Source organism: Neophocaena asiaeorientalis, unplaced genomic scaffold (genome assembly GCF_003031525.2).
Source record: "Neophocaena asiaeorientalis asiaeorientalis breed wild unplaced genomic scaffold, Neophocaena_asiaeorientalis_V1.1 scaffold275, whole genome shotgun sequence".
Lineage (NCBI taxonomy): Eukaryota > Metazoa > Chordata > Mammalia > Artiodactyla > Phocoenidae > Neophocaena > Neophocaena asiaeorientalis.
In genome coordinates, this window is record NW_020173679.1 from 1,214,958 (window position 1) to 1,226,221 (window position 11,264).

The window sequence follows — 11,264 nt, forward strand, 5'->3', positions numbered from 1 at the left end:
CACACACACACACACACACACACACACACACACACACACACCTACACTGTCAAGGTGCTCACAAACTGTGGGACTATGACCCTGGACCCCAATTTATGAATCTGTGATTTATTCCTTCTCTCAAAGTTGAGGTTTTTCCCGTGTTCTTTTGTTTCTTTTTGTTTTTAACAAATAGGCTTCTAATTTCCTAACCCATAGCAGATTAGATGAGGGAGTGTAGCTGATGGCCTGTCCAAGAGGTAGAAAAATTTAAAACATAGACACAGGGCCATGTTCCAGGAATGGGCACTCCTAACGGTGTCCTTGGCCAGTGAAAAGTGGTGTGTTCATTGCCTTGTCCTCTGTGTAAAAACATGGACCTTATAATACATTTAAGAGGGAGTCCCATCTTTTAGGATTAATAGAAAGTTGGTACATCTGTGCCTCAGTATATCCACGGGGGATTGGTTCCAGGACCCTCTGCAGAGACCAAAATCCAAGGACACTCAAGTCCCTTATATAAAATGTCATAGAACAACGATTACAGTCGGCCCTCTGTATCCAAGGGTTTCGCATCCCTGGAGACAGAGGGCCAGCTGTGCTTTGCTTATCTGGAAGAGGTCACTGGGAGGAGTGCCCCTGCCTCTGTGATAATGGGATAGCTCTAAATATAGAGTAGGACGGTGCAGTCCTTCTTTCTTGCATCTTTTTCTGGCTGTCTTCTTCCCTGGGTCACGAGCAGGGACCACGTCTCAGTAGTTCAGCTCTGTGTGCCCAGTCCTCCACGTCACCCAGCAGTTGACTGAATCAAGTGGAAGGATGGCGTGGGTGTAGTAGCAACCTCTCATCATGGTGCAGGGTCAAGTGCTGATTCTGCCACCGACTGTGTGACCCTGCACGACGTTCTCTGCACCTCATCAGCTGTCTGTAAAATGATGGGGCAGGGCTTAGATAAACTTGAAAAGTATATCCGGACCTAAATTTCTGTGATCTGGCAGATTTTTTTTTTTGACCCAGAATTTTATTGTGCCAACAACCTGGTTTTCTTTTCTTTCTTTCTTTCTTTTTTTTTTTTTTTTTTTTTCTTTTTTTTTTTTTTTTTTTTTCTTTTTTTTTTTTTTTTTTTTTGGCCATGCCATGCAGCTTGCAGGATCTTAGTTCCCCGACCAGGGATTGAACCAGGGCCCATGGCGGTGAAAATGCTGAGTCCTAACCACTGGACAGCCAGGGAACTCCCCTGGCAGAATTTTTTTTTTAAAGCAGAGACTCGTAAAGTGATTGTTTTCACAGTGCTCAAAACCACATTAACCCAAGGCACTGAATTAATTCACCTTGAAATGGTTAATTTTATGTTGAAGATGACCTTGGCCCAGCTGTGATGATATACAGTGGACCCCAAAAGGTAAAAGGAGGCTTGATCTGCCAAATGGGCTTTCACTGTGGTTTTGATTAACTTGGTATAGGGTTTTGGATTTTCCCATGGGAAGGAAAGTCATCCCAAGGGAACGCTTGTGTTTGTGTTTGGTGAGCCATCAGCCTCCATGTGCTGCTGTCATCGCTGTGTCCCTTCCAGAAGATTCAACCAGAGGACACTCAGTCAGTGGAAGAAACACTTATCTTTTTATTAATCCAAACTGTGCAGTTTTCCAGAGTGACCTACAGATGAGTGGTTGGCTGGGCTGGCCTGTGAATCTTCCCCAAATGGCCCCCAGGACAAACTTTTCCTGAGCCACATGGCAGAAAACAGATTCAACTATTAAACAAAGTTGCTTGTTGGGTCACAGATTATACAAGACAAACCATGGTAAGATTAGACTCCATAAATTTGTGATAAATCAGCCCTGGCTCCAGTGAAGTTTATCTTTGTGTTGTCTGTGAAGTATTTTCTAAGCCTCTTGGGAATGTAAGCGAGTGAAGGTCTTGATGAATTTAAGAACAAACTGTGAAGGCCTTGAAGCTTTGGTTGGTTGTTTATGTATAGACAGATGCTATGATCTGGGGACTTCCCTGGTGGCTAAGAATCTGCCTGCCAATGCAGAGGACACGGGTTCGAGCCCTGGTCCGGGAAGATCCCACATGCCGCGGAGCAACTAAGCCCGTGTGCCACAACTACTGAGCCTGCGCTCTAGAGTCCGTGCGCTTAGAGCCCGTGCTCTGCAACAAGAGAGGCCACCGCAGTGAGAAGCCCGCGCACCGCAACAAAGAGTAGCCCCGGCTCGCTGCAACTAGAGAAAGCCCGCGCACAGCAACGAAGCCCCAACGCAGCCAAAAATAGAAATAAATAAATAAATTTTTTTAAAAAAAGTACTGATCTGCCTCAGCCAGTCACTAGAGCAGGCCACGTAGGACTTATGCTCGGAAAGCCAAGCGGTTTGAGTTACTGCTTGTCCTTGAAATTACAAACACTATTTTAGAGGGACACACACAAACATACACACACCAGCGAGGCTGCAGCATCATCTTCTAGCAGGTGGTCCCCACTGGAAAACTTAGTCATCTCAGACTTCTCGTTTCTAGTAGGTACCCTTGGCTTGTCTATCCTGCCTCTTAAAGTCTTTGACCCTCCCGTCCTCTCCAGCCCTACAGCCAGAGCCCTGGTTGCTTTGGAGGCCCCTCTTCTGACCCTCTTGCCCCCAAAACCTAGTGACTTAAAATAACAGTAATCCTCACATTATGCATCTCCAGTGGTTTTGGGGGCCAGAGACTCAGGAGAGCCTTGGCTGGCTGGTTCTGGCCTGGGGCCCCGGGCTGCTGCAGTCAGACAGCTGAGGCTGGAGCACGGGGCTGGCCAGGCGGCTCCCTTGAGAGTCACAGGGTCTCTTCACGTGGCTTTTCCACCTGGGCTCAGTAGCTCTTCCTTACAGCAAGCCTGCCTCAGGGCAGTTGTTGCGCTGTTTACATCGCCGCTTGGGGCTTCAGGCGTGGGTGTTCACCAAGCAAGGTGGAAGATGATGCTCTTTTCTGGCTCAGAAGTGACAGAGGTGAATCCTGCTATTCTGTGTTGGTAAAAGCAGTCACAAAACTCTCTCCATTCCAAGGGGAAGGGACGCGGACTCCACCTCTCGGTGGAGGAATGACAGTCACGTTATAACGGGGTGAGGGGGTGGGAGAGCTTGCTAAGGAACCGTAATCCGCTTCACCTTCTACGACACGACAGTATTCCTCTCAGTCCTCTGTGGGAAAATCTTCCGGGGCTCCTAATCCCTTCTGGAGAAGCACATTTTAAACTTTTAAAGGCCAGACCAGCTGTACCTATAAAGTCGACAAACGCAGGACGGCTGGGAGCACCGAGGTTTTGTCCCCAGAGCCTTGGAGCTCCGTGGAGCCCGGAGCCTGGTGAGGGCACCACTGCCCTCAGAGGGAGGGTTTGGCTGTAACCTAGACTTGCTGTGGGCCCGGAATCAGGGCCACACCCCACTGCGTTGCCTTCCTCCGAGCGCGCCTCGGCTCTCCTGGCCTCTCCTCGTCTCACTGCGCCTGCTGCCTCCGTGTCTGCCCGGGGCACCCCTGCTTAGCCCCTGATAACCGGTGCGTGTACCCCCTCTTCTGAGGCATCTTTTGCAGTTCCCTGTACCACTCATGGACGTTTGTGAAACGTTTTTCATTTTTGTGGATTGGTGTGTTTATTGTATTAAGCTTTTTTGAGTCTATTGCAGGTTGGGACATGTCCTGTTCTCTGCATCCCCACCTGGGGACTGAATAGCTGTTGTTAGGTGATAATTTCCAAAGTAGTCTCTGCCTTTTTAGTTCATTGAGTAGGCCAAGTTTCACAGTTCTGCAAATTGCTGGCAACACTACCCAGTGTCTGAAAATTCCTTAGTAGATTTTTTAAGCTGTAGTGTTTTATTTGATTTCTTATTCTGAAAAATTGTTCTAGTCTGTATTAACAGTTGTTTTACTTGTTGTCATTTTTAAGCAGTTTGTGTGTTTCTTCCAGTCATGTGAAAAAGGAGCAGAAAGTGAAACATTCCCCAGCTCAGTTTATATTCTGAAAAAACACAACCAAAAATCTAAACGGACACCTTGAAGCCTCACCAGCTTAAAGCAGGGGAGCTGTCCCCTCCGTATTCTGACATCCTAACAAGGACTCATCTTCTGTCTTTTTCTGTATAGATTTTGACTACACCATAAGTTCCTGGAGACAGGGACTTCATTATGTTAACCATTCAGCGTCAAAAACAGTGCTTGTTAGCTAGGAAACCCTCAAATAATTATTGAATGACTAATTGAATGGGCAGAGAATTATGGAGAGTGAAGTGAAATGGTCATTCTTTTCTTCCTCTAAATTTTATTTATTTATTTATTTATATATTTGGCTTCATCGGGTCTTAGTTGTGGCAGGTGGGATCTTTCGTTGCAGTGCCCGGGCTCTTCGTTGCAGTGTGCGGGCTTCTCTCTGATTGTGGCGTGCGAGCTCCAGAGTGCATGGGTTCAGTAGTTGCAGCATGCGAGCTCAGTAGTTTTGGCGCTACGGCGTAGTTGCCCCGCGGCATGTGGGATCTTAGTTCCCCGACCAGGGATTGAACCCTCGTCCCCTACATTGGGAGGTGGATTCTTAACCACTGGACCACCAGGGAAGTACATCATTCTTTTACTATTTACCTTTCAACCTGGAAAACGCCACCCATGGAAGGTGGAACTGGGAAAGCTCGTTTTATGAGGGAAGTGTCTAGGATCAGTTAGGGTTTCAAAGGAGCCATCACGTGGAGAGCCCTTGGTCATGGGGTGGCAGTATACAAAATAATGGAAAGCCGGGAAATCCTAGGAATATAATTGATACATGAAGAAGTGCACATCAGTGTATTGTGAGCTATGCCTCATCTCTGCAGCTTCTATGTCCCATTGCTCTAGACATCACACTTGCCTCGTATGATCATATGCCTCACATGATAGGCTCTTTTGTGGATGGTTCCTTGAGGGTCAGGACTAGGTTTCGTTCACTGGGCCTGATTCAGGGCCTGGCCAATGGCCGGCACTCAAGGCTTGGTTGTTGAATTGAAACCTAGTTGTTGGCCTGCAGGGGGCTGTTGAAGGGCAGGGTGGGTGTGGTGGGTGCGTCTGTGCTTAGACTGGGATACAGTGCACGGCCCACTAGAAGCACTCTGAGAGGCCCTCTCCCCAGATCCCAGACCGTGAGGTTAAGTGAGCAGACTGGCTTGCACAGACATCCAGCGACAGGGCAAACTTTGGACTCTGAGCTCCTAATTCCCAATTTCTGTCCTTGTTTGCTCTTGTTTGTATTTTTTTCTATTACCTTTAAAAAATATTAAGTGAAGTGAAACTGTGGCAGTGAAACAGAGCGCTCAGAAATAAACCCATGCATATATGATCAATTAATTTATGACAGAGGAGGCAAGAATATACAATGGGGAAAGGACAGTCTCCTCAATAAATGGTGTTGGGAAAATTGGACAGCTACATGCAAAAGAATGAAACTGGACCCCAGTCTTACACAATACACAAATATCAACTCAAAAATATTTAGATCCTTGATAACTATAAAGGAACATATTAACATATATGTAAGTTTAAGCAACATGATATTATGAACATCCTTGAATCCATTATTCTGTGCAAGACTTAGATGAATAGCAACTTTCGTCTTCCCCTAGTGGCTTCCTGCCTTATAACTATTCTTCTCACTCTTCTGAATTTTGTATTTAACATTCTCTTGTCTTAGCTAATAAGAAAGAAAGCCTTGCTATATTGGTTTAAAATACAGACACACACACACACACGCACACTGTGCGTGTGTGTGTGTGTATCTAAATAACAGTTCAGGATTGCTGGGTTTTGAGCATCCTAGGTAGTCCCCTTGGACTTGCTTCCCCTCCCCCACCATCATTCTATTTCTGGGGCCACTCACGTTGTTGTACATAGCTGTGGACCATCCATGTTTTCTTCATTCTCTTGTGCTATTTCCCGTTTGGGACCCTCAGGATTTGGGATGACCCCACCCCCACCCCTCAAGCCAAGGGCTCCAGTTAACTCTAATTTTAACTTTTCACAAGCTGTCATTAAGCTTGCCCATGTTGCTTGGCTTATGGGAAGCTTTTAGTCATTTTCTAATTTAATGCTAGTTAGACATCCTTAGCCTTAGAAATTTGTAGTGAATATTTCCTATTAAGATTGTTGGGATTAATGCAAGATACAAGTTAGACCATTTTGCAGTAGTATTTTAGTGCTTTCAACTCAATCCAGTCAGAGGACTGTCCAGAAGGAAGCCTTCATGCTACCGGCACCCTTGGCGGGTGCGGCCGTGGTCAGCGTATTGGGGTTGGGGGCATGTGAACAGGCTCCTTGGAAGGGTTAAAATAGTGTCTTTTCATGTTGATCTTCTCTGGTCAAGTTATGACTTTCCTTTTCCTAGATAATACACTACTCAGTTTCTGGTTAATCCCTTCCGAACATCCCACTGTGTTCTGGATTAAAGATTCAGTGTAGGATTACTTATTGCTGGTGGGAATGGAAAATGGGACTGCCATTACGTATGCCTCCATATCGTTTTCCATGGTGGCTACACCAATTTACATTCCCACCAGAAGTGTAGGAGAGTCCCTTTTTCTCCACATCTTCACCAACATTTCTTGTTTCTGGTCTTTTTGGTGATGGCCATTCTGACATGTGTGGGGTGTTGTATCATTGTGGTTTTGATTTTCGTTTCTCTGATGATTGGCGGTGTTGAGCATCTTTTCATGTGCCTGTTGGCTATCTGTGTATCTTCTTGGGGGACTCTTTTTTTTTTCTGATATTGAGTTGTAAAGCTTATTATATATTTTGAATATTAAAAAAAAGATTCAGTCAAACTACTTAAAAGGTGTAAACTGGGGCTTCCCTGGTGGCGCAGTGGTTGAGAGTCCGCCTGCCGATGCAGGGGACACGGGTTCGTATCCCGATCCGGGAAGATCCCACATGCCGCGGAGCGGCTGGGCCCGTGAGCCATGGCCGCTGAGCGTGCGCGTCCGGAGCCTGTGCTCCGCAACGGGAGAGGCCACAACAGTGAGAGGCCCGCGTACCGCAAAAAAAAAAAAAAAAAAAAGGTGTAAACTAATGGGCCAAAGACCTTAACAGACCTTAACAGACATCTCACCAAAGAAGATATACAGATGGCAAATAAACACATGAAAAGACACTCAACATTACATGACGAGAGAAATACAAATTAAAATGAGGTGCCATTACACATCTATTAGAATGAATGAAATCCAGAATTCTGTTATCGCCAAAAGCTGAAAGGCAGGTGGTGCAACAGTAACTCTGATGGGATGCAAAATGGCACAGCCACTTCCAGAGACGGTTTCGCAGTTTCTTACAAAGCGAAGCTTACTCCTACCACACAATCCAGCAATCACGCTCCTTGGTGTTTACCCAGAGTAGTTGAAAACTAATGTCCAGGAACTTCCCTGGTGGCCAGTGGCTAAGACTCCACGCTCCCAATGCAGGGCGTCTGGGTTCGATCCCTGGTCAGGGAACTAGATCCCACATGCCGTAACTAAGAGTTCGCATGCCGCAATTAAGACCTGGTGCAGAGGAACGAAGGATGGGAGGGAGGGAGGAAGGAGGAAAACTAATGTCCACACAAAAAGATTTCTGGGTTGGGTCGAGTGGGGCAAATGTTATAAAATACTTACATTTTAAAAATTAAAACACGTGTTTGCACACATACACAGAAAACGCTCCCAGTCAAATGTGTACTATTGCATATTAAACAATTCACAGGTATTAATCAGATCATCCCAACAAGCCTGTGAAGTAGACACTATTCCCATTTTATGGATTATTGACCTTAAAAATAAAACAGCCAGTTACTTTACCAGTAAAATGGATTTATTCAGCAATTGCAGAGAATTGCAATTCAGGGATGGAATAGCAAAGACTATAGGCAAGTCCAGAAAACAAAGGAGAGGAACATTATAGAGAAAAATGAAGTTGGGGTAGGGGGGTTGCTTAGAAGGAATGTCCATCAGAGGAAGGCGAGAGTTCAGGGTGGTGATGGCTTCCCATTGCCTGGGCTCGCTGCTGGATAAGGAGAAATCTTCTTTCCTCCTGCTGGCAATACAAGGTCCCTCTCTTCCTGTTGGGATGTGTAATTGATGCCTAGTGCTGGTGCTCGAGAGCTCCCCCTTCTGGCCTCCTGACTCCATTTTAAATGTGGTTTCCTTTATTCGGTTTCACAGGATAAATAGAGGTTCCTGGAGGTTAAGAAATTTGCCCAAGGTCCAAAGTTAATGAATGGCAGAACAGAGCACTGAATATAAGTCTCTCTAGTGTCAAATCAGTTTATCTGTGTTCTTGACCCTAGAAGTGATGTTAAAATGTCTTCCCATGTCAGCTGGCCACACCCATGTCCCCGTGGTCTTGGCTGGCATAGAAGGCACGGCACAAGTAGGGAATACCTGGTTGCTAGAATGTTTCACTAAGGAAAACAAGTGCTCTAAGGTTTCTGGAGTGTGTGTGTGTTTCTTTGCAGGGTATAGCCAGTTTGTCGTGTGTCCCAGAATAAACTGTCACCGATAACCATCTTGAGCAGGGGACAGGTTTTTTGTTTTTGTTTTCTTTTCCAAAAACAGCCTGCTGTATATGCCACATCGATTTACCTGGGAGTGAAACTGCTTCCAGTTAACTTATGTGTTACGTCTCTGGTGTATACAAAGTGGGTCCTTGCGTCCCCCAGCCTGTTTGTGGTTGATGTACCTTGAAGTGCAGATGTTTGGATTCAAAGGTTATATTTCATTACCGCCAAATGTGGCATTTCCAGGATTACCTTGTACACTTTATAAAGATTCTTAAGCGTGTTGATGTAGGGCTTTCAAAAATCCTGAGATTGGTCTGAGCAGAGCAGATTCAGGATACAAATCAGGTAGTGCCTCTGGCTAGTTGTGTTGGGGGCTCCATGCGCCTTACTCGCACTTCTTAGCGTTGCGTGCAGTGCTCTTCATCATTTTCCTGGGCCCGCCTTTCCCACCTTACTTCTGGTTGCTCCTCTCGAGCCTCTGGCCTGCCTTCTGCGTTACAGCCCACTGTACACTGAATCAATACTCTGCACCCTGCCAGACGCTCTACCGGTCTCACCCCCGCTCAGTTCCTTCCTTCCTCTCTCCGCTACTTATTGCGTGTTTACGGTGACTGGCACGTGGTGGCTCTCCGTAAATATCTGCAGCATGAATATCAAATGAAGAGATTATCGTGAGAACGAGGGCAGTCTTTATCCTCCCGCGCCCCTGCGGCTGCACCGACCCCGATTTACGCACTTGTTCACTTTGCCAGCGAGAGCGAGCTCTCGACTGTAGGTGTTTCAGGTCTTGGTCTGTTTTGCCGGGACCTGGCACCTGGGAAGATGGGCCCAGCCTCAGCAGAATGACTGAAGCTCTTAAACGTTTGTGTGCATCTTGCCGCTTGTTCTTTGCCTGGCTTTGTCCCTGGCTTGGAGCTCATCAGGGAACCTGGTCAGGTGACATTTCCTGACGTTCATGTCCAGGTTACAGCAAAGAACAGCGCCTAACCTGCTGCTCGAGCCTGATCACTGCAGGACCAGTTGGGAGTTAAAACGTCTGCCGGTCTGGAGAGCTGCTGAAGGAAGTTGATGAGGCTTTGAGAGGTGGACTGAGCAAGGCAGCTTTCCAGACTCTCCAGCCCACTTCCACATGCTGAACTGTCTTTTGGATGCCTCCACTTGAGACAGACACTGCCATCCGGGAGGGGCTGGCTAGTCTCCCCCCAGGAGCTGTGCCAGAGGGCCCACTGCAGACCTCTTTGGTCTCAGGGTACCTGGGCAAGCTGCAGCTGCCAGAATGCTTTTGAAAGGGGGGTTTTGGTGTTTCTACTGGCAAAGTGACCCAGACACTCCTGTTTCTCCTTTGACAGAGTGATCAGCAGCTGGACTGTGCCTTGGACTTGATGAGGCGCCTGCCTCCACAGCAGATCGAGAAAAACCTCAGCGACCTGATAGACCTGGTATGTGCCTTGTTCGTATGGTTTTCTTTGGGGCTGGGGCTCGTACTAGATTGCTTTTGTGTACCCTTTTCCACACACAATTCAGATCACACGAGAAACCTCCTCTGTCTCCAACTAGACATCACCACTGGGTTATGAGATTCCTCCAGAGAGGAGATGGGTTTCCTATGATTGTCATTCTTTCAGTGCCACCTATGTAAATCGAGCCCAAGACAGGAGCTCTAAAGTGGATACTGCCTGTTCCTTTCCCCCAGCTGCCTTCTTTTCACTCTTAGAAGCTTACCTTTAGGCCTAGGGAAGAAGAGGCCCCACAAATCCAGCAGGTGTTCAGCAGTGCCTGGTTCCAGGCTTTACTAGTCTCTTTGCCATTGTGGAAGTTTCTCCAGCCAAAGCAGTACAAAAATCTAGCCTCTCAAATGCTTTGGTGGCTTCACTTCTATTTTGAAATGGCATAAAACACAAAAATGGGCTTTTAAAGAGCTCATCACATCTACTTTTTAAAATATTTATTTGTTTATTCATGCATATATATGGAATGATTGGTCTCAAAATGATGCCAGAGATTAACCGGCACCATAATATTGCTTGAAAATGTTCAGAGTATTCAAAACACCTGCAAAGCTATGGTAAGTAACGAAAAGAAGTAAAATACAATCAGGCCCCAAGAGCCAGCCGAGTTAGTAGATCATTTGGCCGGTGAGTTCTGGCTCCGGGTCAGAACCTGAGCCCTCCCAGGTTGTCCTCTGTTCTTTTCACTGTGTTCCCCATCTTCTTGGATGTAATTATCAATTGCCAAGCATTGCTCATCAACTAGATGTCTTTTAAAATAGTAGCTTGAAAACTTGTTCATATGCTGTGTGATACATTTAGTTCCGTTGTATGCATTCAGAACAGTTTTCCTAGGGGAAAACGTGACTGCAGGAGACTCATGTCATTCACAGGTAACTCTCCCCGCAGCAGTCTGCAAGGTCCGTTGTGCAACTATTTGTGTATTTATAGAGACACAGACTCCCAATGAGAGGCATCTCATTGAACAGAGTCGAGCCTGTGGATGGAGTTGTCAACTTGCTTGCTTTTCCATGTAATAATTCAGGAAATGAGGTGGAGGAGGTTTCTCAAGGTACATAGCCCTGATGAGAAAGCCAGCTACAGGTGCTTGTGATGGAAGCACCAAAGCTACCTGCCCAGCCGTTTTAGATGACTGTTAAAGAACAGAATGCTGAATTGTGATGCGAGCGAACCCACCATATGCCCGGAATGGTGGGGTGGGGGGCGGCGGGAAATGCCACACCCAGAGCCCCGGGGCAGGGGGGGGGGGGGGGCGATGGAGA

General features: G+C 46.6%; 1 protein-coding gene across 2 annotated transcripts in view; it reads left to right on the forward strand.

Annotated features, from left to right (window-relative positions):
• Positions 1-11,264, forward strand: part of CAPZB (capping actin protein of muscle Z-line subunit beta) — a 136,838-nt gene that overhangs the window by 50,854 nt on the left and 74,720 nt on the right. For both annotated transcript variants that reach the window (XM_024749708.1, XM_024749709.1), the window contains exon 2: positions 9,844-9,933. In XM_024749708.1, the coding sequence (XP_024605476.1) occupies positions 9,844-9,933 (90 nt within the window). The remainder of the gene's footprint in view (positions 1-9,843; positions 9,934-11,264) is intronic.